The 27,558-nt window shown below is 48.3% G+C and overlaps 1 protein-coding gene and 1 non-coding gene across 2 annotated transcripts; one reads left to right on the top strand and one right to left on the bottom strand.

Annotated features, from left to right (window-relative positions):
* Positions 1–9,839: 9,839 nt before the first annotated feature.
* LOC120872439 (carcinoembryonic antigen-related cell adhesion molecule 21-like) lies at positions 9,840–22,083 on the bottom strand. The gene is made up of 4 exons (XM_040252811.1): positions 21,927–22,083; positions 20,677–21,036; positions 17,024–17,302; positions 9,840–10,110 (listed from the first exon to the last, which is right to left on the bottom strand). Exons 1-4 carry the CDS (start codon positions 21,988–21,990, stop codon positions 10,004–10,006), a joined length of 810 nt encoding a protein of 269 aa, XP_040108745.1. The 5' UTR covers positions 21,991–22,083; the 3' UTR covers positions 9,840–10,003.
* Positions 16,110–16,234, top strand: LOC120873364. Its single transcript, XR_005723440.1, has one exon. It is a non-coding gene; the product is annotated as a U6atac minor spliceosomal RNA (small nuclear RNA).
* Positions 22,084–27,558: the final 5,475 nt, after the last annotated feature.

Genomic DNA, 27,558 nt, shown 5'->3' with positions numbered 1-27,558 from the left:
TGCTCAGTGAAGAATAACTGATAAAACCTACAGCAGTTGAGTCCTCCCGCCCTTCACCAGCTCTAGCTCATGCAGAGTCTCCTGTGGCTGAGCCCCCCTCCCTCCCTGGTCCGCTGCCCTCTGCCCTCAAGTCTGAACAGAAGCCCCCTGTCCCCTCTCAGAGCCCCGTCTCGCCCAGGGGCCAGCCAGTCTCTCGTTCTCCAGTCTCCGCCCCCTCCCTGAAAACTGTCCCCTCTCACCTGCCAGCAGGAGCCTGTTCCAAGGGACGCACCATCTGCGGGGAGGGCCTGAAGGGGTCCCCATGGTGCCTGCTGTCTGCTGTGTCCCTCTCTCTGTGAGGAGGTGCTCACAAGCACTAATGTCCATCGTGTGAGCTCTGCTGTCCGCCCCCCTCTGGCTGCGCCTCCACCTGGGGCAGGAGCACTTCCCTGGGTCACGAGACCCGGTGGCAGGGTCTCTGCCCAGGCCCCTCCCTCTCTTCTCATTCCTTCCTGCCTCTCTGGCCCCCTCTTCCTCTTTTTTTTTTCTCTCTACACACACATACCTCAGAGATATTGTGGCTTGATTCTAGACCATTAGAAAAGCAAGTGCATGAACTTGGGGTGTGTCAGGGCACTTTTGGAGGATGTATTCACACTTACAGTCACAGACATAGTAAACATCTTATGGTTACCAAAGGGGAAGAGGGGGTAAATTAGGAACTTGGAATTAACAGATATACACTATTATATATAAAATTAACAAGAAGGACCTACTTTATAGCACAGGGAACTATATTCAATATCTGTAATGTATAATAGAAAAGAATTTGAAAAAGAAAAAATATATATGTAACTGAATCACTTTGCTGTAAACCTGCAATTTTGTAAATCAACATTCAGTTCAGTTCAGTTCAGTCGCTCAGTCGTGTCCGACTCTTTGCAACCCCATGAATTGCAGCGCACCAGGCCTCCCTGTCCATCACCAACTCCCAGACTTCACTCAGATTCACGTCCATCGAGTCCGTGATGCCATCCAGCCATCCCATCTTCGGTCGTCCCCTTCTCCTCCTGCCCCCAATCCCTCCCAGCATCAGAGTCTTTTCCAATGAGTCAACTCTTCGCATGAAGTGGCCAAAGTACTGGAGTTTCAGCTTTAGCATCATTCCCTCCAAAGAAATCCCAGGGCTGATCTCCTTCAGAATGGACTGGTTGGATCTCCTTGCAGTCCAAGGGACTCTCAAGAGTCTTCTCCAACACCACAGTTCAAAAGCATCAATTCTTCGGTGCCCAGCTTTCTTCACAGTCCAACGTTACCTCAATACAAAATGATACGTTTATTCTATTGTAGTCTATTAAGTATGCAATAGCATTATGTCCAAAAAACCAATGTATTATACCTTACTTAAAAGTATATTATTGTCAAAAATGCTAACCACCATCTGAACCTTCAGTGAGTTGTCTTCTTTTTGCTGCTGGAGGGTCCTTCCTGTGAGTTGACAGCTGCTGCCTGATCAGGGTGGTGGGTGCTGAAGGTTGGTGTCAGTGGAAATTTCTTGGAATAAGACAATAATTGTTGGGAGCCACGTTAGGCATTACTGACAAAATGGAGGCACAGTCACAACCCCCTCTCCTCATCTCACAGGCACGGTCCCGGGATGAAGGAGTTAGGCCTTGTGATTCTGACTTGTTCTTTCCTTTCTTCAGTTGAGTTGGTTGGAAAGAATGTTAAGGTGCTTATTGTTCTTGAGAGAAACATGAGAAAGCACAAAGCCTTCTGCAGTTGTGCCCAGAAAATAATCTATAAAGTGACCATTGACATTTGTTCAAGGATCTTTACAAAGAATGTCCCAGGATGAGCACGTAGGCCGCAGCTTGAGGCCATGGGAAGGATTGTTATCTGAGACCTGTTTGTGAGGGGAATGTTTATGGTAAAGAAGTTTGCTGAGTTTAGGGTTTAGGAATAATTAAGAATAGCTAGAATGTATGGATGTGAGAGTTGGATTGTAAAGAAGGCTAAGTGCCGAAGAATTGATGCTTTTGAACTGTGGTGCTGGAGAAGACTCTTGACAGTCCCTTGGACTGCAAGGAGATCCAACCAGTCCATTCTGAAGGAGATCAGCCCTGGGATTTCTTTGGAGGGAATGATGCTAAAGCTGAAACTCCAGTACTTTGGCCACCTCATGAGAAGAGTTGACTCATTGGAAAAGACTCTGATGCTGGGAGGGATTGGGGGCAGGAGGAGAAGGGGACGACTGAGGATGAGATGGCTGGATGGCATCACGGACTCGATGGACGTGAATCTGAGTGAAGTCTGGGAGTTGGTGATGGACAGGGAGGCCTGGTGTGCTGCAATTCATGGGGTCGCAAAGAGTCAGACACGACTGAGCGATTGAACTGAACTGAACTGAGAAGCCTTTTTAGGAGATAGTGATCTTAAGATGCTAGGGGCAAACAGGATTTAGAAAGATAAGAAATAAACTGAGGAATGTGGCATGAGTTACAACGTAATCACAAATTAAGTATAGGACACATAGAGAAAGTAGATAATAGATAGTAAAGCTGATTCTGAGAGAATCACTGAAGCAGGAACTCTGTTTGTAGGGCAGCAATGACTTCTGGAGACAGTAGATCTGGGTGGGGGAAACTAAAAATGTCAAACCTCTGACCTAATGCTTTTGTCAAAGTATAAAAGAAAACCTGAAGCTTGAAATAAACATGTAGTTTCGTACTATGAGTCAGAGGCTGCATCATCGTCCGCTGACACTGCTCACCCCTTCAGGCTGATTCCCTGGCTGCTGGAGCTGGACCCCGCAAACAATGAAGTCTGCATGACTCTTTGTTCACTTACAGACTTAGAAGCCAGCATATTATTTCTTTGTAATTATTTATTTTTGGTTACACAGGGTCTTTGTAGCTGTGCTCAGGCTTTCTCTAGTTGCAGTAAGTGGGGGCTACTCTCTAGTTGTGGTGCTTGGCTTGTCATTGTGGTGGCTTCTCTTGTTGCAGAGCATGGGTTCAGTAACTGTGGCCCGTGGGCTTAGTTGCTCCATGGCATGTGGGATCTTCCTGGACTAGGGATTGAACCAGTACCCCCTGTGGCAGAAGGCAGATTCTTCACCACTGAGCCATGACGGAATCCCCCTGGGTTCTGATTTTAGTGCTGCTTCTAGTGGTCTTGGGAAGGAGGCACCACAGCAGAGGGCCAGGAGGTCAGGGGATGAGGAGGGGAAAGATAGCACATGTTCCAATTTTGCTTGGAAGTGAAGGAAATGAGATGACAGGCTAATTCTTGGTGGAATTGTGGCTCAGAGGGTAAAGCATCTGCCTGCAATGCAGGAGACCTGGGTTCGATCCCTGGGTCAGGAAGATCCCCTGGAGAAGGAAATGGCAACCCACTCCAGAACTGTTGCCTAGAAAATCCCATAGACAGAGAAGCCCGGTAGACTACAGTCCATGGGATCGCAAAGAGTCAGACACGACTGAGCAACTTCACTTCATCCAGGTTAGAACAGCTCCGACTCTCTGAGGGGCAGAAAAAAGGGACAAGGAACAAGGAGGCGAGACGTGCTGGAGAGATTTCTATACACCTGAGCCCATGGAGACTGTGGGAGTGAACGCTGGATCAGGCCTGGGGTGCACTGGAGCCATCCGCGTGGGCAGTGCGGTGTCCCTAGTGAACAGCCCAGCAGACCTTTTACTCATGAAATCATCTTCTCTCCTTCTCTCCTCAGAGGAAGACAGGCAGGTCCTTCCAGGCAGGTTGCAGCAGTGAGCTGTGGCTCTAGGTGGACGCACTTTGTCAGCAGGTGTGCGCACGAATTTATCGAGCTCTCTCTCGGACCCCAGGATCAAATACCTCTGGACATAGAAACAGGTGCACTGTGACTCCCTGCTGAGCAGTTTCTGTTTCTTCTGCCTGTAAGGAAGGCAATGCAGAAAGCAGTACCAACTGCAAGGCAGCCTGTTGGTGTCTGATACACAATATTATAAATATAGAGCAATTTTTACAAATCATTCAGAAGTGGCCTTAGCCAGGCAAAATTAAATTATGCAGAAGTGCGTGCATGAGGGGAGGTGTACACAGTCTGTGTCAGGGTGAGAAAACCCTGAAAGAGGTACCTGAGTACAGAGTGCTCCCAGCCACCCCTCTCTGGGGAACGCAGCAGGAGGTCCGTCATGAAGGTGGAATAAAGCCTTTCTCTCAGCAGCTCAAGGAGGCCCTGTCTGTGCAGAAGGCTGGTGGGAAGTAGATGTGCCTCGGAGAAGGCAATGGCACCCCACTCCAGTACTCTTGCCTGGAAAATCCCACAGACGGAGGAGCCTGGTGGGCTGCAGTCCATGGGGTTGTGATGAGTCGGACATGACTGAGCGACTTCACTTTCAGTTTTTGCTTTCATGCATTGGAGAAGGAAATGGCAACCCACTCCAGTGTTCTTGCCTGGAGAATCCCAGGGATGGAGGAACCTCGTGGGCTGCTGTCTATGGGGTCGCACAGAGTCGGACACGACTGAAGCTTCTTAGCAGCAGCAGCAGCAGACATGTCTCCCCCCCTCCCATGTACCCCATGGGAGAAGAATTCCAGAGGCTCTTCAAGAAGCCCAGGGCTGAGTCATAATCCGCCCCTTGTGTCCTAAGGAGCATGTGCACCAGTGCGGCTTTCTAGGCCGTAAGTAATGCCAACAAAGCGAGGGGGTGTGTTCCCTTCAGGGCGCTCCTGCTTCTCAAGGACCAAACACCCCTCAGCAGAGACCAAGGCATCCTGAGAAGGTGAGCGGGGCAGACGGACGGAAGAGGAGGGGGTTGATGACTGGCCTGGGACTTTCCAGGTGGTGCTAGTAAAGAACAGGCCTGCCAAGGCAGGAGACAGGTTCCATCCCTGGGTGGGGAAGATCCCCTGGCGAAGTGAATGGCAAAACACTCTGGTATTCTTGCCAGGAGAATTCCATGGACAGAGGAGCCTGGAGGGCTACAGTCAATGGGGTTGCACCGAGTTGGACATGATTGAGCAACTGAGCAGGATGACTGGCCTGAGGTGCCTAGAAAGGGAGTCGGATCCATTTCTGGGCATGAATGTAGGAAACTGCTGCTTCTTATTTTCTGTGTGGAGCCCCTCACAGAGAAGGCTTGGGGAGCTCCTGGCCAGAGGGACGTGCAGGATTTTGGTGGCTTCTTTCCTCTAAAGCAGACTGGCTTATGCAGCAAGTTAAACAGAACCCCTTTCACATAAACAAGCAGTTATAAAAATTAAAATGGCAGAATGTCTCAGAAGGAAGGGGGAAAAAAACCCTATAACCTAAATTGTACATTTTGTGACCATTATTTAAATAATCTCTAGAGGGTAAATTTCTGAGTCTTTTCCCTAGTCCCAGCAGATTGTATATGATAAGAGCTGACTAGACAAAACCAGATTGTACCTGGTTGTTGTTGACATCAGCAACCTCAGATATACAGATACCACTCTAATGGCAGAAAGCGAAGAGGAACTAAAGAGCCTCTTGATGAGGGTGAAGGAGAGTGAAAGAGCTGGCTTAAAACGAAATATTAAAAAAAATTAAGACCATGGCACCTGGCCCCATTACTTCATGGCAGATAGAAGGGGAAAAGGTGGAAGTAGTGACAGATTTCCTCTTCTTGGGCTCTAAAACCACTGCAGATAGTAACTGCAGCCATGAAATCAGAAGACATATGCTTCTTGGCAGGAATGTGATGACAAACCTAGACAGTGTGTTGAAAAGCAGAGACATGACTTTGTCAAAAAAGATCCATGTAGTCAAGACTATGGTCTTCCCAGTGGTCATTGGAAAATGAGTCAGCTGATGCTGGGAAAGATTGAGGGCAGAAGGAGGAGAGGATGTCAGAGGATGAGATTGCAGGATGACATCACCGATGCAATGGACATGAATTTGGTCAAACTTTGGGAGATGGTGAGGGACAGAGAGGCCTGGCGTGCTGCAGTCTGTGGGGTCACAAGAGTCGGACATGACTGGGCAACTGAACAACAAAAACAACAAGAGCTGACTGACACCCCCCTCCCCAAAGTGATAATCCCTTCCTCTGTGGGCAGTTCTTGAAATGAAGCCCATGAAGTTCTTTAAACATACCTGCATTTTAAAAATTAAGGATTACTTATGGACCTAGACAAGTAGTTGTTTAGTTACTTCTATTAGGTTCTCTGTCTCGGAGAAGGCAATGGCACCCCACTCCAGTACTCTTGCCTGGAAAATCCCATGGACGGAAGAGCCTGGTAGGCTGCAGTCCATGGCGTCGCGATGAGTCGGACACAACTGAGCAATTTCACTTTCACTTTTCACTTTCATGCCTTGGAGAAGGAAATGGCAACCCACTCCAGTGTTCTTGCCTGGAGAATCCCAGGGACGGGGGAGCCTGGTGGGCTGCCGTCTATGGGGTCGCACAGAGTCGGACACGACTGAAGCGACTTAGCAGCAGCAGTAGGTTCTCTGGTAGCTCAGCGGTAAAGAATTCTCCTGCCAATAAGGAGATACGGGTTCAATCCCTGGGTCGGGAAAATTCCCTGGAGGAGGAAATGGCAACCCACTCCAGTGTTCTTGCCTGGGGGGGAATCCCATGGACAGAGGAGTTTGGCGGGCTACAGTTCCTGGAGTCCAAAAGAATGGGACACAATTGAGCGTGCATACACTCACGCAGTAGGATCTCTGAAGATGAGCTTTCCAAAGGAACTGGTGGTGTAGGGTAAGGGAGTTAAGAGAAGGCAAGGTTTGGAAAAAGAACGAGACTGGCACTTTACAGGAACAGATCACTTTTAACGAGGCGAGAAGGGGCAGCAGTCAGATTAGCGAGCTGCTGCACTAACCCAGGATACAGGATGCTTGGGGCTGGGGCACTGGGATGACCCAGAGAGATGGTATGGGGAGGGAGGTGGGAGGGGGCGTCCAGGATTGGGAACACGTGTACACCCGTGGCGGATTCATGTTGATGTATGGCAAAACCAATACAGTATTGTAAAATTTTTTTAAAAAAAGAAAGAAAAAAAGAGTAAGTATATATATGGAAATCTACCGTCTTAAGGGGCCCTGTTCTCCAAGGTTGTTCGGAGTAGTTATCTCTTAAACGGCTGGGGCAAGGAATTCTGGAGATCAGCCAGAGGCTGGACCCACTGGAAGCTGGGCGTAACCAACCTTAATGTCCATTTTCTTTTTCCTTCGGTGACAAGAGTTCTTTGTTTTGCATAGAATGGTGGGGAGGACCCAGAGGGGTGTTTTAACTCCAGGCTATTTTGAGCCCTGTAACTTTCCTTCAGGTGGTCTTCTAGGTAAGCATCAAGGTGTTTACCTTCGACAACCTTGATAGGGGACAAAGCTGTCGAATTTGCAGTCCTAACTCAATTATATATATATTTCCTGTGTATACTGAGTTCCTACTGGACTTTGAAGAGCTAGGAAAAGCTTTTCCTTTTCTTCTCTCTTCTTTTCTGACACATGCATTTCAGTGAGAAGGACATAACTTGCAAATGTGTGGCAAATTCAAGTTAGACTCCAATAGGCCAGGACTGGGGCGGGAAGCACTGTTTACAATAGCTGAGACATGGAAGCAACCTAGGTGTCCATCACAAGATGAATGGATAAAGAAGCTGTGGGACATACATACAATGGAATACTACTCAGCCAGTGTGCTCTGAATAAACAAATAGGGAGGTCTAGGTCAGCAAATGAGGAGGTCTAGGTCAGCAAATGGGGAGGGGCAGAGATTCTGACAACTGTCTCCCAAGGTCCTCTTTGCCAAAGTTCAATGACCAGGAAGGTAGGGTTTCCCACAGACCTCCTCGTGGATGTGCCTTTTCATCTATTGACACCGAAGGAAAGGGCTGTGACCAGGCAGCCTGGAGGAGCCTTGTTAGAGGATTACAGGAGAGCTGGGGAAAGACTGTCTTCCGTTTTCCCTAATGGTGAAAGAATCTCCTGATGATGGAATGAGAACCTTGAGACAGCAGCAATGTCACGAGCGCCGCCTCTTCTTTTTTGCATTGCTTCTCCTTTTTGTTTCTCTTCTTCTCTCCTCCTCCTCCCTCTTCTTCTTCACTTCTCCATAAACTGTTTCTGTGGCTGTTGGGGATGGGGGACCTGAAGTTGCTTTGACTCCTGGGCATTAAAGTTCAGAGAAGACCGTGCAACTTTGTCAGTCTGAAAGGCATCAGCAGTGGTTAAGTCAGCGTCATGGGCCAGGCCCTCACCATGTCCGGCGTGACTCAGCATCCCAGGCTTTCATCCCTTTGAAACTTTTAGCTTCAGAGAAAGGCTTTTACTACCCATTTTTTTCTGCTTGCTAACGTTCTATTGGGTGACCATTAGAAGAGATAGATTATGAAATTCTACAATGGATATGAAGGAGGAAACAGAACAGGCTCTATCTTGAAAGCAGGACTTCATCTTGGGCTGGACTGTGGACTTTGAGCTATATGCCTAGTATCTATGGAAACGACATACCAACTGGAAAACCAGGCCCCTGGAAGGAAGAGCCCCAGTCCTCTCCATCGCCTAAAAAACCCCCTAATTATCTGTGTAACCGAATAGAATCATACATTCTATTATGCTTATGGGGTATGACCACAAGCCTATTGATAAGGTATATGAATCATGGGTTAACTTTGATTGTATATTTCTTTTTCCATTATTCAGACTAGTGTCAGGGAATTTTGGGGAGGTGGGTTTGGGCATGTATGCTCAGGGTATATAAGGTTTTCACAAAAACTGGTCAGGGTCCTTGGCTAAGAGGAGACTCTGCCTTGGGCCCGCTGGTGTAATAAACTGCATTCCACTATCTGCATTGTCCTTCTAAGCGAGTTTGTTTCCCAGAACGTGTGCTTACAACAGATACAATGATACAGCAATGAGAATAAATTAAGCACAACAGTACACAACGAGATGGATGACTCTCATAATTTTGAATGAAAGAACCAGACACGTGTAAGGACATACTGTGTTTTTCCTATGTGGAAAAGCATGAACAGGCAGACCTATCTCATGCATTGAAAGTGAGGATGCCAGTTACTCTTTGAAGGGAAGTAACTGGAGGTCTTCTTTAGGGTAGGAATGACGTATTGATTAATTGGGGGTGTTGCTAACATGGATTGTTTAACTTCTGAAAGTTCATAGATTTTTTTAGAAACAGGTTTTTAAAATTTTATTTTTGGCTGCGCTAGATCTTTGTTGCTGCAAACAGTCTTTCTCTAGTTGTGGGTAGCCGGGGTCCTTTTCATTGCAGTGCGTGGGCTTCTCATTGTGGTGGCTTCCTTTGTTGCCTTGCCTGGAGAATCCCATAGACAGGGTAGCCTGGCAGGCTATAGTCTGTTTGGTCACAAAGAGTTGGACAGACTGAACGACTAACACTTTCACTTTCTGCAGAGACTGAACCCTGTGTTCCTGCAGCTGTTGACCTTCAACACCCCCTGAGGGAATTCAGGGGGGCATGAGGCACTCTGTGCTCCAGGGAGTTTGGTGGAGTAGCTGGATATTTTCAGAAACTGATTTCGTGATTCCCATCCTTGCATCTCATCTCTAGAAAAGCACTAAATCCTATCACGATGACATCACCTCCTCGTGTCTAGCAGAAAACCTCCTGTAACGTGAGCACTTAATTGCCTTGAACTCCCCCTTCAACAAAATCTTATATATTGACCTTCCCCAACTGCCTCTTCGGAGCAGGCTATCAGAGCTATCTGAGGCGCTGCCTCCCGGGCTGCAGTCCTCATTTTGCCCTCAATGAAACCTAACTCACAGCTCTCACATTGTTCACCTTTTTTAGTTGACACTCCTCTAAATCAGATGTGAGTGGGAATAGCCATGTCCAAAAGAGAGGCAGGTACAGGAAGCATGAAGAACAGGGAAGAGGAGACCCATAAAAATCAGTGCCGAGAAGCAGGGCTTTAGGAAGACTGAGGAGCAGATCCAGGCCAGAGATGGAGATGAAGTCTCCTTCCCTCTCCCAAGCAGGGCAGTCAGCCTCCAAGAAAGCAGAACAAGAGGAACGGCGGCCTACCCTACAGTTTATTTGAAAAAAAGAAAATACATCAGGGCTGCTATCACAGCCAGACCAACCAAGATTCCAATCATGATGCCGACAATGGTACCAGTTGTGAGGTCAAACCAAGAGTCTGTCATGGAAAGAAAAGAAAAGAATACAATGAATGAAAGTGACATTATTTTACAGTGGGAGGTGCTCTACGAAAGAGCTGTCAACATTGAGTAGTCTCTACTTGTGCCTGCAAAATCGATTTTCTGTGGGAGAGCTGTTGTGTGGTGATTAGGTGACGAGATCCTTGTAATTTTCTTTCTCTCTCCATATATTTCTAGGTTGATGACCAGAGCTACCTCAGTTCCAATCTGGCCTTTTCTGCACATATATTTTCGAAGGCTTTGGAAATGTAAGAAGGACTGATCGTTATTTTTGTATGTAACTATTTCCCACCTTTTCACAGTTTTGTATTTTCCCACCTTTTCCTGGGGCTTCCCTGGTGGCTCAGATGGTAAAGAATCTGCCTGCAATGTAGGAGATGTGGGTTTGATCCCTGGGTCAGGAAGATCCCCTGGAGGAGGAAATGGCAACCCACTCTAGTATTTTTGCCTGGAGAATTCTATGGACAGAGGAGCCTGGGCTCTACAGTCCATGGGATCGCAAAGAGTCAGACATGACTGAGTGACTAGTCCATGAAGGAGTCTTTTGAGCCTAGAAAAGAAAACAACAGTTTCAAAGGCGCTTGCTGAATCATCTAACTTCGGAGAAAACAAAACAGAACTTTAGGTCCCACTCTGATGCTCCAGGCCAGTTGCATCTATCTGGGACTTATCACCCCCTGTCCAAAAACCTTCCACCTCCTATACCTGCCCAGAAGACTTATCACCCCCTGCCCAACTACAAATGCCATCTCAACTAAAGAATACCCAAAACATCCCTCCTGATTAACATTTCCCTTATGGCTTCCACAAACCTCCCTATAAATATGGAGCCTCCCTGATCCCTCTCCGCGCTCAGCCTGGTCATTAGGTTGACTGTCGCCCCTCCTTGCCTGAATAAAGGTAACCTACTTCTGTTGAGGTTGTCTTTCCTTTTTCTGCCTCGGCCTGAACTGTACCTTACAGCCCACACATCACTTTTCAACTTTTCATGACTGCATCTTTCTCTGGGGACCAAGTGTGACAGCAATGAATATGTGCCTCTCAGGTGTCTCGTGGTGGGCATTTATTGATGGAAAGCCCTCTGAATTCACTGCCCCTTCGCACAGAGAACACCCTTCACACTGGCTCCCAGTAAGGATGTGAATTCAATAATCCTATGAGAAATGATAGGGCCTTCCCTGGTAGCTCATCTCCCTGCAATGCAGGAGACCCTGGTTTGAATCCTGGATTGGGAAGACCTGTTGGAGAAGGGATAGGCTACCCACTGCATTATTCTGGCCTGGAGAAGCTCTATACAGTCAGCAAAAACAAGACCAGGAGCTGACTGTGGCTCAGACCATGGACTCCTTATTGCAAAACTCAGACTTAAATTGAAGAAAGTAGGGAAAACCACTAGGTCATTCAGGTATGACCTAAATAAAATCCTCTACAATTATACAGTGGAAGTGACAAACAGATTCAAGGGATTAGATCTGATAGACAGAGTACCTGAAGAACAATGGATGGAGGTTCGTGACATTGAATACAGGAGGCAATGATCAAGACCATCCTCAAGAAAAACAAATGCGAAAAGGAAAAATGGTTGCTGAGGAGGCCTTACAAATAGCTGAGAAAAGTAGAGAAGCCAAAGGCAAAGGAGAAAAGGAAAGATATACCCATCTGAATGCAGAGTTCCAAAGAATAACAAGGAGAGATAAGAAAGCCTTCCTCAGTGATCATTGCAAAGAAATAGAGGAAAAAAATAAAATGGGAAAGACTAGACATCTCTTCAAGAAAGTTAGAGATACCAAGGGAACATTTCATGCAAAGATTGGCACTCTAAAGGAGAGAAATGGTATGAACCTAACAGAAGCAGAAGATATTAAGAAGAGGTGGCAAGAATACACAGAAGAACCATACAAAAAAAATCTTCATGACCCAGATAACCACGATGGTGTGAGCACTCACCTAGAGCCAGACATCCTGGAATGCAAAGTCAAGTGGGCTTTAGGAAGCATGACTACAAGCAAAGCTAGCAGAGGTGATTTAATTCCAGTTCCAGCGACTGAATTGAACTGATGAGAAATGATCTTCCTCCATGGATGACTTTAGCTCAAGGACTCCCCATCAGCTTTGCAGACACTCTCTAAAACTGCACTGCAGCCTAAAACTTCCTTCCTTCTCTTTCTTTTTCACTTGGGGCAGATATGCCTTGTGGTCTGAGGACCTTCCCAGGCTCCTCCCACGCCTGCCCCACTTTCCTAAACAGGCATTCTCCCAGTAAATATCTTGTATGTCTAGTGCCATCTTGGCTGCATCTCAAGGATGAAAAGTATACCAGACAAGAAAACTTGCAGTCAAATCCTTTTTTTTTTTTCCTCTCCCATATTTAGTCAGGAACATGTTCCTATGAGTCTTTTGTTTTATTCTTTCCCTCCCTTCCAATATGTAATATTTTTCGCATCACTTTGTTTTTTATTTCTGTTTTCCTCACTAGTCAACTCAAATCTGAAGATGAATGCTGATGTTAGCTATCGTTATGAGGTACTTATTATATGACAGACTCTCTGCTATATACTTTACACATACCACATATGATTTATATAATAACCCTGCCAAGTCAACATTCAGTTCAGTTCACTTCAGTCTCTCAGTCGTGTCTGACTCTTTGCAACCCCATGGTCTGCAGCACACCAGGCTTTCCTGTCCATCACCAACTCCCAGAGCTTGTTCAAACTCATGTGCATTGAGTCAGTGATGCCATCCAACCATCTCATCCTCTGTCGTCCCCTTCTGCCTTCAATCTTTCCCAGCATCAGGGTCTTTTCAAATGAGTCAGTTCTTCAAATCAGGTGGCCAAAGTATTGGAGTTTCAGCTTCAGCATCAGTCCTAATGAATATTCAGGACTGATTTCCTTTAGGATTGACTGGTTGGATCTCCTTGCAATCCAAGGGATTCTCAAGAGTCTTCTCCAACACCACAGTTCAAAACCATCAATTCTTTGGCACTCAGCTTTCTTTATAGTCCAACTCTCACATCCATACATGACTGCTGGAAAAACCATAGCTTTGACTAGATGGACCTTTGTTTGTCTCTGTTTTATAATATGCTATCTAGGTTGGTCATATCTTTTCTTCCAAGGAGCAAGTGTCTTTTAATTTCATGGCTGCAGTCACCATCTGCAGTGATTTTGGAGCCCAAGAAAATAAAGTCTGTCACTGCTTCCACTGTTTCCCCATCTATTTGCCATCAAGTGATGGGACCAGATGCCATGATCTTCGCTTTTTGAATGTTGTGTTTTAAGCCAGCTTTTTCATTCTCCTCTTTCACTTTCATCAAGAGGCTCTTTAGTTCCTCTTCACTTTCTGCCATAAGGGTGGTATCATCTGTGTATCTGAGGTTATTGATATTTCTCCCGGCAATCTTGATTCCAGCTGATGCTTCATCCAGCCTGGCATTTCACATGATGTACTCTGTATATAAGTTAAATAAACAGGGTGACAGTATACAGCCTTGACATACTCCTTTCCCAATTTGGAACCAGTCTGTTGTTCCACGTCTGGTTCTAACTGTTGCTTCTTGACCTGCATACAGATTTCTCAGGAGGTAGGTAAGGTGGTCTGGTATTCCCACCACTTAAGAATTTTCCACAGTTTGTTATGATCCACACAGTCAAAGGCTTTTGTGTAACCAATAGAACAGAAGTAGATGTTTTTCTGGAATTCTCTTGCTTTTTCTATGATTCAGTGGATTTTGGCAATTTGATCTCTGGTTCCTGTCTTTTCTAAATCCTGCTTGAACATCTAGAATTTCATAGCTCACATACTGTTGAAGCCTGGCTTGGAGAATTTTGAGCATTACTCTGCTAGCGTGTGAGATGAGTGCAATTATACGGTAGTGTGAACATTCTTTGGCATTGCCTTTCTTTGGGATTGGAATGAAAACTGACCTTTTCCAGTCCTGTGGCCCCTGCTGAGTTTTCCCGGTTTGCTGGCATATTGAGTGCAGGTCAACATTATTTCCACTTAGCAGATGAAAAACCCAAGACTTCCAGTGATGATAAAAAAAAGAAGGTACCCAAAGTCATATAACTAATAAGAGGTGGATCTAGCATAGTCCTTGATGGTAGGAATACCTGATTTTATAGAGCCCAATGGTAGTAGTAGTAATAATAGCATCTAACAGCTATCGAACATTTCCTCAGCATGCGGCATTTTACTAAGAGTTTAACTGAATAGTACGTTAAATCTTTGAAACAATGACATGAAGCAGAGACCTTAGTATGACTTCAGTTGAGGACTCTGAGGCTCAGTGAAGTTAAGAATCTCATGCAAGAATTTATAAATGTAAATGGTTACCTTAAAAAAGAAGAAAGATCTCAAATTAACAACCAAACGTTACAGCTGAAGGAACTAGCAAAAGAAGAACAAACCATACCCTAAGCTAGCAGAAGGAAAGACATAATAACAGTTAGAGTGGAGACAAATAAAATAGAGAATGGAAAAGTAATAGAGAAAAAAACAATAAAACGAGAAATTGGTTCTTCAAAAAAGAATAAGAAAGGCTTCCCTGGTGGCTTAGTGGTAAAGAATTTGTCTGCCAATTCAGGAGACATGGGTTTGACCCTTGATCTGGGAAGATCCCACACACCGCAGAGCAGCTGGGCCTGTGCTCCACAACTACTGAGCCTGTGCTCAAGAGCCAGGGAGTTGCGATTACTGAGCCCACGGGCTGAAACTACTGAAGTCCGTAGGCCCTAGAGCCCATTCTCCAGAACAAGAGAAGCCACCGCAATGAGACTCCCGTGCGCTGCAACTAGAGAGTAAACCCCACTCACCACAGCTAGAGAAAAGCCAGCACAGGAATGAAGACACAACACAGCACAGTAAATAAATTAACTGGGGGGAAAAGATGAACAATTTTGACAAAACGTTAACTAGACTGATCAAGAAAAACAGGGAAGATTCAGATTACTAAAATCAGCAAGGAAAGTGGGGACATTGCTACTAATTCTCAAGAAATAATGAGTTATAGGAGTATTATGAATAATTGTATGCCAACAAATTGCATAACTTCAGTAAAATGGACAAATTCCTAGAAACACAGATGCTACCAAAGTGGAATCACAAAGACTGTGACCCCATGGACTGTAGCCTGCCAGGCTCCTCTGTCCATGGACTTCTCCAGGCAAGAATACTAGAGTGGATTGACATGCCCTTCTCCAGGAGAATCTCCCTGACCCAGGGATTGAACCTGCGTCTCTTATATTTCCTGCCTTGGCAGACAGGTTCTTTACTACTAGCACTACCTGGGAAGCTCCAGTGTTATAGAGGCCGTATATTAAAACCCGCACCTAACACCATTCTAAGTGTGAAAGACTGAAAGTTTTCCCTCTAAGATCAAGAACAAGATAAGGATGCCTGCTTTTGCCACTTCTATTCAAAACAATATTAAAAGTAACAGACAGGGCTTCCCTGGTGGCTCAGTGGTAAAGAGTCCGCCTGCCAATGCAGGAGACATAGGTTCCACCCCAGTCTGAGAAGATCCCATACGCAATGGAGTAATTAAGCCTGTGTGAGAAAGCCCACACAGCTACAAAGACCCAGCCTGGCCAAAAATAAGTAAAAAAATTATTTTAAAAATTAATTAATAAAAAAGTGCCCATTGCATTAAGACCCTATATCAGGTATCTCATTTAATTCTAATAAAACTTTGTGAATTACAAAAAATAACTTTTTAAAAAGTAATGGACCAATTCGGTGCCAAAGAAAATAGAAAAGATACTGAAATTGTAAATTAAGAAGCAAAATTAACTGTTTGCAGAGAATGTGACCTTATATGTTAACAGAAAACCCTAAAAATTTCATGAAAAACTGTTAGGTCTAATAAACAAATTTGATAGAGCTGCAGGATATGAAACCAACATATAAATGCAGTTGTATTTCTATATATGAACAGTGAACAACATGAAAAGAAAAGTTAAACATTTCCCTGTATATGTCGTATGAAGGAGATAAGGCTAACACTCCCCTTGACAAAAATGGCAGAGGCCTTTGGACCTGACAATATGCATACAGTTAAGGAATTGCTACCTGAATCATAGTATCTAACCATCATTTTTATAAAAATAAATTCCACTTATAACAGCTTCAACAAGAATAAAATTTAGGAATTTTGGAGCTGACAGACTTGTACAAGAGAAACTAAACAAATTTTTTTTCAAAGGAAAAACAGAATAAGAAATTAAAGAAGGCATGAATAAATGAAATGTGTTCATGGACTAGAAGACTTAATGTTGCTTAGATGACAATACTTACCAATACTGGATATATGTGGGTAACAATTGCAAAACAATATGAATGGACTTACTTAATACCACTGAGCTATAAACTCCAAAATTATTTACATGATAAATCTTACTTTTTTTTTTTTTTTTTTACCATATAGTGTACCAGAAAAAAAATCTTGTGCAAGGTCATAGAGTAAATGCCAGCCCCAGGATTAGAAACTTACTGTATTTTTTTTCTGTGAGTGTGTGTGCATTTTAGTCACCCAGTTGTGTCCAACTCTTTGCGACCCCATGGACTGTAGCCCACCAGGCTCCTCTGTCCATGGAATTCTCTAGGCAAGAATATTGGAGTGGGTAGTCATTCCCTTCTCCAGGGGAATCTTCCCAACTTAGGGATCAAACTCGGATCTCCTACATTGCAGGCAGATTCTTCATCCTCTGAGCCGCCAGGGAAGCCCCCCACCTTTTTTTTTCAGAGATGGAGCTATTAAGATTTTGCCATCTTTTTATTGTAATAGTCTCCTCACTGATAGTCTGCCTGCTGTGACCTCGATCCATCGTGCACCCTGTAGGTGGAGCCATCCTCTTGGGAAGATGGAGCATGGGACAAGCAGTCACTTACCTTTCACCTTCAGCTCAAAGATCTCACTTCTGTTGGAAGTGCCTATGTTGAAGATCTCACACTGATAATCCCCGGCATTTTCCTTCTTGATGGGGTCTATGGTGAGGTTCTTGCTGTCCTTGGACAGGAAGATGTTCTTTGCGGCTTTTAGTTCCTGCTTATTGAAGATCCACTTGATGCTGATGCCCGTTTCATTTGTGATACAGGTAATGACCACCCTGTTTCCTTTTTCTCTGACCATGGGGTCATTGACTTGGATGGCGGGCTGCCGCAGCAGGCCTGTGGAGAGAATGGAAGAGGTGGCTGACTGAGGCTAGGTCAGCGGCCTGGAGCCAAGCTCCTTCCTCGGGTGTCTTACCCACTGCCGGGGCCCAGTGAGCTCTGTAAAGGTGACCCCGAGGAGGACCCTGAGCCTGTGAACAAGGCTGTGGGTCTCTCTTCAAGAGAGGATGTGTGAGGAGAAGGCTCCCTTTCCTCCCTCACCCCAATAATACCTGGATGACCCTGACCTTTCCATTAGACATCTCTGTAGTACCTTCTCAATCCATATGTACAGCATCCTCAGCCTGAAGTGAAACTTTTCCTGTGAACTTTGATGGACCCTTTCCTAGAACTTCCTTTGGTTCTAAAAAGTTTCAGGTCTCATTTGTTATATACTCTTCTGTGTATGTTATGGAAGACAGTTTTGCCACCCCTGTGTATCTGTGGGTCCGAGGGAACTTTACACAAAGCAGGAAAGGCAATTACTTCTCTTTAAAAAATTTAGTACTGGCTTTCCCGGAGGCTCAGAGGTAAAAGATCCGCCTGCCAATGCAGGAGACGTGGATTAGATCCCTGGGTGGAGAAGATCCCCTGGAGAAGGGCATGGCAACCCACTCCAGTGTTCTTGCCTGGGAAATCCCATGGACAGAGGAGCCTGGCGGGTTATGGTTGATGGAGTCACAGAGTCAGACCTGACTGAGCAACTAAGCAACAACAACAACATAATTTATTAGGGAATGAGGATGACCATGTCCAGTCTCCAGGTCTAGATGTATATAGTGACAGTGACCCTCTGAGCTTGATACAATCTTGTTGGAAAGATTTCCAACCATAACCGCCCCTCGTTTTCCATCACTCTGCATCTGAGACATTAATGTGTTACTCCCATCATAAGATGACGACAGCTGAAGCTCATTCTCCTGGCGACCTGGGGAAAGTGGCTCGCGTTGGAGCCCCACAGAGGCTGCTGCTCCCAGATTGCTGAGTCCTTTACTATCACCTGGGAGGGTGCGCCTGGCCACAAGCCAGGCTGGGAACAGGGAAGTCAGTCAATTAGGGAAATATCTGTGGAAGGCTTAAGGGCAGAGGGTGGGGGCTTCCCCGATGGCTCAGCTGGTAAAGAACCTGCCTGCCAATTCAGGAGACAAGAGATGTGAGTTCGATTCCTGGGTCGGGAAGATTCCCTGGAGAAGGAAATGGCAACCTGCTCCAGTATTTATGCCTAGAGAACCCCATGGACAGAAGAGCCTGGCGGGCTACATTCCACGGGGTTGCAAAGAGTTAGACGTGACTGAGCACACGTTTGCATCTAAGGGCAGGGAAGCTGTGCAGAGCAGGGCCAGTCCTTGACGGAATGAAGGAGAAAGAAGGTGAGAGACACGGGAAGAGCAGGGAGCGAGAAATGTCCATTTACAAGCAACTTCAAAGTGAGGGTTTCAAGTGACTTCAAACATCCAGAGGTGCAAGAGCCCTACTACTGCCCAGAAGCAGGACCCCTGCGCCCCACTCCTGGAAACCCTCCCACGGCGGAGCAGCCCCACAGTCACCATGAGACTCGGCTCCCAGTGCGCTTTAGGGGCAGGTGATCAGGGTATAAAACATGGCTCCCCTCCCTGGAGAGACAGGAGGCAGGCGTGGCCAGAGCCTCCTAGGACTCTGCATCCAGATCCCAGCGCCTGAAGAGGTCACAGATCATTCATCCGTCCTTATGCCTTCCACCCTTCCCTCCCCAAAGAGACACTGAGAGCCTGTTGCCTGTCAGGCCCTGCGCTGCCCGCAGGTATAGACTGGGGAGTGAGGAACTGAGTCCTTCCCATTTTACTCCAGTGGGAGTGACACCCAGCACCTCCAGTAACCAGCAAGTAAATGATCTCTGGTTCACTCAGTGCAAGGAGCTTGTCCATCGGCTACCTAAGGAGGGGAGGCCTGGACATTCCTGTCACTGACTTGATGGTTGATGCAGGCAATTTAGTTCTAGAATACAGAGAAATAATAATTCTGTTTATTCAGAATTATTTCTCTGTATCCTTTTACTTCTCAGGTCACACTCTCTCCCTCTGAGTTGGGGATGCCCAAAAAGAAAGGCTCTGAACCAACAACTGGCTTCTGCATTCCTAGATATTATAGGAAGGCCCCCGGGATGGAGGAGAGGTGGAGCTGTGCTGCTGGCCTGACCCTGATTGGCCAGTTATGTTCTGTGTGAAGAGCTCTAATTCACTGATTGTATCCCCCTATACCTCACTTTCTTTTCCATAAAATAGGATAAATGGTAAATTATCTCTGGACTGTCGGTGTACTGTAATGACCTTAAATCATTCATAATCAATGACCTAAAGCTGCGCATAGTACGGTACTACTGTACTGTGCTAAGTCATTTCAATCCTGCCTGACTCTATGTGACCCCATGGACTGTAGCCCCCCAGGCTCCTCTGTCCACGGGGTTCTCCAGGCAAGAATACTGCAGTGAGTTGCCATTTCCTTCTCCAGGGGATTTTCCCGACCCAGGGATTAGACCTGCGTCTCCTACATTGCAGCTCATTTCTTTACCACTAGCGCCACCTGGGAAGCCCAAATCATTCATAATTAATTATCTAAAACTGAACATATTAGAGTCGCCAAATAAACTGTTTACTATTATTTGCGTCCACAGGAGAGGGCTCCCTGGGCTGCCCGCTGCAGGGTGAGGAGCTGCCGGAGCGTCTTCTCTCCTCTGGTCCTTCTTGGGGACGCTGACCTTCCTCTGGAGTCTCCTCTGACCCCCAGGGGGTCGGCTAACGGCGCGGGGACCCAGCCTAGCCTGCTCTCCATGCTGAGTCTCAGGGAAAGGACTGGACTCCACCCCTGCTCAGACGCGGTTCTTGGGGCTGAGCCCTGGCCAGTGACCTGCTGAGAAACCCTGGCCTCAGGGATCTGGGGAATCATCCGCCCCAGTCAGCCCCGCCCGGGAGGCCAACACCCACCAGCGGCAGAGGCTCCCCACGGTCGCTGGATCCGGAGCCGGGGCCCTGGGACGGGGTCCGGGAGGGGCTTCCCCTCGGGCCTGAGCCGCTCTGTCAGGGGCCCTCAGGCCAGGTCCCTGCGGGTGCTGCGGGGTCTTCCTCAGGGTCATGGTCGCAGGGAGGGAGCCAGGGGGGCTGGACTGAGAGTGCTCTCCCTCTGCTGAGCCCCTCCCGTCAGACCGGCCTCCTTTCTGCAGTGTCTGCAGGGTCCAGATCCCCAGAGTGGAATTCGGACCCTTTGGAGTTTGCCTCCACAGTGTGTGCCCTGCACCGAATGTTGAAACCCCAACACGGGACATAACGTAGAGGGAGATGGAGGCGCCATCCGGGTCTGTCAAAGCAGAATTCAACCGCCCCTTTTCAGAACCCCGAGGTCAGAGAGGAAGCACTCACTGTATACTTGGAGTTCTCCAGAAGCCGAAACATTAGTTAAATCAGCCTTTACGGTGACCACGGTGTAGGTTCCTGAGTCTTGCTTCCTGACAGACTGGATTATCAGGGAGCCATTGGGTTTTATTGTCTCTCGACCAGTGTTTGAAGGCCCAGGTGTATGTGAATTTTCAATTACTTGGTAGACTTCAATTGCAGCCGTTTGATCTATCTTGTTCCCTCTGAACCAGCCATAGCCGATGATAATCCTTTCCTTTTCAAGGATGTTAAAAACGGCGACCGACCCTTCTGCAACAAATGGGGGCACCGTTTCAACAGTGAGGCGGGCAGTGGTGGGCAGGGTCCAGAAGCATAAGAGTGAGACTAGGAGGGAAGAGAGAGAAATCAGTTACTATTCTGACCTGTGTGGGGGATGGGGAAATGGTACGCTGGGTTCTGAGCAGGTCTCTTCATCCCTCAGCCTTGGTGTGTGTTTCTATACTGTGTGTGTGTGTCTGTGTGTGTGTGCGTGCGTGCATGTGCATGCGTGTATGTAGATGTCCTGTTGGTTCAAGGTCAGCAGCATGACCCCCGTCACTTCAGCGCCCCTGGGCTCTTTTTTCCCTCTGCTTCCCCAGCTGTGCCCTGGCTCATCCCCTCACTGCCCTCACACACCTGCTCACACTCAGGGCCTCTTGGGAGATGCCCCTCCCCACGACCAGCTGTTGTAAAGACCCTCCGTGCTCACTGCTGACCCTTCCCCGCTCCGGTTCCTGTGTGACGCCTGTAGCACCTGCCAGCACACTCTCAATCTCTGCTTGTGTGTCTTCCTTCCCACAGAGCGCGGGCTCCGTGAGGGCAGGGGCTTGTCCGATTTTCTTGTACCCAAATTCCTGGTGAAGGAACCTCTACAGCCTGGTGTTTGTCAACTTTTAAGAGTTGTAGGGAAGGGTGTTGTTTAGTGTCCTGGTGTGTTCTTTCTGGAGTAACACCCAGACATAAATTGTTATTATCGTCATCAGTTGTCAACAAACTGCTCAGTGAAGAATAACTGATAAAACCTACAGCAGTTGAGTCCTCCCGCCCCTCACCAGCTCTAGCTCATGGAGATTCCCCTGTGGCTGAGCCCCCCTCCCTCCCCTGATTCCCTGTCCTCTGCCCTCAGGTCTGAACAGAAGCCCCCTGTCCCCTCTCAGAGCCCCGTCTCCCCCAGGGACCAGCCAGTCTCTCCTTCTCCAGTCTCTGCCCCCTCCCTGAAAACTGTCCCCTCTCACCTGCCAGCAGGAGCCTGCTCCAAGGGACATGCCGCCTGCTTGCAGGGCCTGACGGGGGCTCCATGGTGCCTGCTGTCTGCTGTGTCCCTCTCTCTGTGAGGAGAACTTCTGGTCCAGAAACGCTCACAAGCCCTGCGTCCTCGTGTGAGCTCTGCTGTCCTTCCCGCTCTGTGCTGGGCTTCTCGGGGGCAGAAGCACTTCGCTGGGTCACGTGGCCCGGGGGCGGGGTCTCTGCCCAGGCCCCGCCCCCTGCCTCCCCCTCCCCCTTCCCCCTCTGTCTGTATTTCTATTCCCTGAACTCTGCTGAGTCCTCTGCCTTCTAGAGGAGTGATTCTCCACCTACACACACACACACACACACACACACACACACACACCTACACACACATTCCTACACACAATCCTACACACACACACTCCACACACCTATACACACACACCTACAAACACACATCTACACACACACCCAATATACACACCCCTATACTCACACCCCTACACACACACTTGTGTGGACAAGCACAAACCTGGGGTGTCCAGTCCCGGGGTCCCCACTCCTCTGAACCAGATGCACACTCAGCCTCCTCCACAGCCCTCCCTCATCCCCTTCTGGCTTTTCCCTTCAGAGCAGGAGCCTGGCAGGGGAGGCACATCAGGAACTTCTATCACACGGACGTCCTCCCCACGATGCATGGGAATCACCTGTGGAGCCTCATGAAGACTGCGAACCCCCAGGTGACACCTTTGAAATGTCTTAGCAGCCGCTCAGGTCACGCGCTTCCCCAGCCTGGCTGAGACTTCATAATATGGGGCGGGGCAGCCTCTCCCCAACTTCTATGCACAGGGGGGGGTCTGCAGATCCTATTAAAATGCAGAGCCTGACTCAGCAGGTGTGGGGTGGACCTGAGAGTCTGCATCTAACAAGTTCTCAGGTGGTGCTGGCCATACTGGACGGTGGGGCACACTTTCAATAGCAAGGCTGATGGTGACAAGTCAACTGAGAGGCCCACCCCCCACCCAGTGTCGGCCTCTGCCGTGTTCTGGTCTGGGGTCTGTCAGCACGACACAGACACCCTGGGATCTCCAAAACTGGTGATAATTTCTGTGGTGACATAGAAACCCAGATGGGTGCCCCAGGTCTTCCATTGTTCTCAAATATCTGAGAAGGTTAAGGTCATAGATGACTCTGGAGGAGAGAAAGGGGTCAGCTGAGTGATGACTGGTAAGGGGACCTGACCTCCACTTTCGAGTGTCACCAGCCTGGCGTCTGTCAGGAGGAGCTGCAGTTCTCAGGTGAGAAGGAAAAGGTTTCCTGCGTGTCCTGGGGAGAGAGGAACTTGGCCCTGGGGGATGGGCTGACTGTGGGCTCCCTGCTCCTCGGAGGAAGTGTTTGGGGGAGACCCTCCTGCTTTGTTCTGTTGGCCGAGTCTTGGCTCATAAACTGTCTGTGTTCCTCCGTGCCGTTAGAGGCAGCCCTGTCACCCTGGCTGATTTTCCTGTGCTCACTGTGACCTTTCCCATGGGTCACAGGAGGGATGGCAGCTGGCATGGCAGGGTGTCCTTAGGCCCTTAGAAGGAGTGTGCAGCATAGAGCAGGCACAATAGGAGGGGCCCCGAGTGTCTGTTTAGAGAGAAGGATGGGTTTCAGGCTCCTTTTCCACCTCCTTCAGTTCAGTTCAGTTGCTCAGTCATGTCCGACTCTTTGCGACCTCATGGACTGTAGCACGCCAGGCCTCCCTGTTCATTACCAACTCCCAGAATTTACTCAAACTCATATCCATTGAGTCAGTGATGCCATCCAACCATCTCATCCTCTGTCGTCCCTTTCTCCTCCTGCCTTCAATCTTTCCCAACATCAGGGTGTTTTCAAATGAGTCAGTTCTTCGCATCAGGTGGCCAGAGTATTGGAGTTTCAGCTTCAGCATCAGTCCTTCCAATGAACACCCAGGACTGATTTCCTTTAGGATGGACTGGTTGGATTTCCTTGCAGTCCAAGGGACTCTCAAGAGTCTTCTCCAACACCACAGTTCAAAAGCATCAATCCTTTGGCACTCAGCTTTATAGTCCAACTCTCACATCCATACATGACTACTGGAAAAAGGTCCTTGATGGACCTTTGTTGGCAAAGTAATGTCTCCACCTCCTTAACCAAAGTGAAATTCACCTGTTAATTTCTTGTATGTTCTCTGTATGACCCGATGATGCCCGCTGGAGTTCATGAGCTGACCTGGGGCCAGTGTCAGGATGTACCAGGTGTGCCGGGCAGGCTCCAAAGGGTGTGAGCCAGCCCTGAGCCCCGGGCAGAGGTGGGCTCTGACCCCCAGACTGGGGCTGTCATCCGGGGTCCCGGTCACTGTGAGTCCCCAGGTTACTTGACTCCATCCCAGCGCAGGTTGAGCCCAGGGAGTGGATGGGCATTACCCCGTGTTAGGAGAACTGTTCATCCAGGTGGACGTGTGCTCAGGAGGAGCTCTCAGTCACTGAGACGTCAAAGGAAGGGCTGTGGGGGGTCTCTGGGGCTCTGGGGAGAGGGTGGCGGCCTGTGGGCTGGACCCCAGAAGGCCCTGTCCTTGCCCCTCTCACAGCACTGGGGCTGCACCCTAGTTCTCTGTGTCCCCATCAGTGGTCTGTTCTTGGCCTCCCCACGGTGCCAGGACCTGGGGCAGCTCCACCTGGAGACTCCATCACACAGGCCCCCCTGTCAGGGGATGAGAGACCCGCATGGGACCCCAGCCCCTCTGAGATGGAGCAACTGCAGAAGCTGGGCTTCCCTCTTCCACCCTGCTCCGGAAGTTCCCAACTTCCCCCAGATGCCTGGGGAGGCTAAGATGTCTTCAGGGACCAGACCCAGGTGTCCCCACAGATCAGGGGCCTTGTGATGAGGAGCTGCTCCCCTTTTCCCGTGAATTCACACTGGGGCTCCCCTTTCCCCAGGGTGACTCCCGATGGGATGGAAGATCAGGAGTCTGAGCCAGGTCATGTCTCCGTGAGAAGGGGAAGGTCTCAAGCTGCCGGCCCAGGCCCTCCAGGGAGACTACAAGATTCTTCCCCAGTAGAGATGGAAGGGGGTGTGATTACCTGGGAATGAGCAGGAATCTGACTCCTCACAGTTAAGCGGACCCTGTCATCTCCCTGGGTCAGGAAGATCCCCTGGAGAAGGAAATGGCAACCCACACCAATATTCTTGCCTGGAGAATCCCATGGACAGAGGAGCCTGGCAAGCTCCAGTCCATAGGGTCACAAAGAGTTGGACACGACTGAAGCGACTTAGCTCTTAGCATGTCCTCTCTCCTGATTCCTGGAGGAATCAAGTCCTGTCGTGGAGCAGCTGCCTCAGACACTTGCAGGTCTCCTCCCAGGCTGATGCCAGTGCCCCTGTGTCCACAGGAAATATTCTCTGACCTCTAGGTGTCACACTAGGGGTAGACCATTGGGTGGCATCCCTCATCCATTTTATGAATGTTTATTGATCATCTATTACTGAGTGCACACATACCATTGAATATCTTGTCTGGCTTCCGTTTCATCCTTCCAGACATCATTGCTAGAGCAGAACCTTCTGTTCAGAGCTCCCCATGGTCTCAAATAAGTAACTGTTAGTCCTCTGTCCATGGGATTCTCCAGCTAAGAACACTAGAACGGGTTGTCATTTTCTTCTCCAGGGGAATCTTCCCAATTCAGGGATTGAAACCGAGTTTCCTGCATTGCAGGCAGATTCTTTACCATCCGAGCCACCAGGGAAGCCCCCGTCTCAAGGAAAACAAACACATTTCTAAAAAGTAATCTTATTTATTTAGCTATGGCTGTGCTGGGTGGGCTTTCTCTAATTGTGGTGCTTAGGCTTCTCATTGTGGTGGCTTCTCTTGTTGCAGAGCATGGCCTGTAAAAAGTAGAGCCTCAGTAGTTGCAGCTTAGTTGCTCCAAGGCACGTGCAGTCTTCCCGGACCAGGGATCAAGATTGTGTCTCTTGCCCTGGCAGGTGAGTTCTTTGCTACTGAGCACCAGGGAAGCCCCGATAAACACATTTGCAGTCAGGGGCTTAATGTAGAAGTCCCTTGCCCTGGCTCTGCCCCCTGCTCTACCAGTTGGCTCTCAAAGAACAGTGAGTCCTCGTTATAACTTCGCCTCCCATCCCTGAGTTGCTCGAGGTCTCACACAGCCTCCCTGGCACAACAGTCTGGGTTCTGGGTGCTCTTGAAGCCGAGTCCACCAGAACCCAGAGCTTCAGCTGATTCTCCTAGTACTGGGGAGAAGGTCCAGGTGACGGCGTCAGGCAGTTTGTAGGAACTTGCTTCCAAGGCTTGACGACCACCACTTGAGGGAACTGGCGGGTTCCTCCCAGTGGCATCTTGGCAGGGGGCACAGATCAGGTGCTTGAGGCGTTCGGGTGCCCATGAGACCTGAGGGTAGAATCACTGCCTTCCAGTAGGATTAAGCTTCAGGAGTTTCCAATGTCCCTGGACAGGGCTGGAGGTGAAGCCTATGGTTCTGGTGATGTTTTGGACTGAGCAAGTAAAAGAGCCAGAGACCCCCTGGGCAACTGCAGGGCCCTGCATCCCCTAATTAGCCTCCCAGTGAATTCAGGGGCTTCGTGGCTGAAAGCCAGCTCAGGGGGACAGGTGGGGGCGGCTTCTCTGTTGTCCTGAGGACCAGGGGACCCCAAGCCTCAGCTTCTCCTGCCGCTGGTCACAGGCAGTTGGCTCTGGGAAATGGCCCAGGAGCAACCTCCAGTTTTCTATTTGATTTTAAATGGAAATGAAAGTGAAAAGTAAAAATGTTAGTCAATCAGTGTCAATCGTGTCCGACTCTTTGCGACACTGTGGACTGCAGCCCGCCAGGCTCCTCTGTCCATGGGTTTCTCCAGGCAAGAATACTGGAGTGAGTTGCCATTCCCTTCTCTAGGGGATCTTTCTGACCCAGGGATCAAACCCATATCTCTTACATCTCTTGCATTCTCAAACAGGTTCTTTACCACTAGTGCCACAGGCAGCCATAAATTCAGTTCAGTTCAGTTGCTCAGTCATGTCCGACTCTGCGACCCCATGAATCGCAGCACGCCAGGCCTCCCTGTCCATCACCAACTCCCGGAGTTCACTCAGACTCACGTCCATTGAGTTGGTGATGCCATCCAGCCATCTCATCCTCTGTTGTCCCCTTCTCCTCCTGCCCCCAATCCCTCCCAGCATCAGAGTCTTTTCCAATGAGTCAAATCTTCGCATGAGGTGGCCAAAGTATTGGATTTTCAGCTTTAGCATCAGTCCTTCCAATGAACACCCAGGACTGATCTCCTCTAGAATGGACTGGTTGGATCTCCTTTCAGTCCAAGGGACTCTCAAGAAGTCTTCTCCAACACCACAGTTCAAAAGCATCAATTCTTCGGCACTCAGCCTTCTTCATAGTCCAACTCTCACATCCACACATGACCACTGGAAAAACCATAGCCTTAACTAGACGGACCTTCGTTGGCAAAGTAATGTCTCTGCTTTTGAATATGCTATCTAGGTTGATCATAACTTTCCTTCCAAGGAGTAAGCGTCTTTTAATTTCATGGCTGAAGTCACCATCTGCAGTGATTTTGGAGCCCCCCAAAATAAAGTCAGCCACTGTTTCCCCATCTATTTGCCATGAAGTG

The sequence above is a fragment of the Oryx dammah genome, unplaced genomic scaffold (assembly GCF_014754425.2).
Source record: "Oryx dammah isolate SB20612 unplaced genomic scaffold, SCBI_Odam_1.1 HiC_scaffold_13, whole genome shotgun sequence".
In the NCBI taxonomy this organism is placed as follows: domain Eukaryota; kingdom Metazoa; phylum Chordata; class Mammalia; order Artiodactyla; family Bovidae; genus Oryx; species Oryx dammah.
Note: the sequence above shows the minus strand (reverse complement) of the source record. Positions and strands in the feature narration are given on the sequence as shown.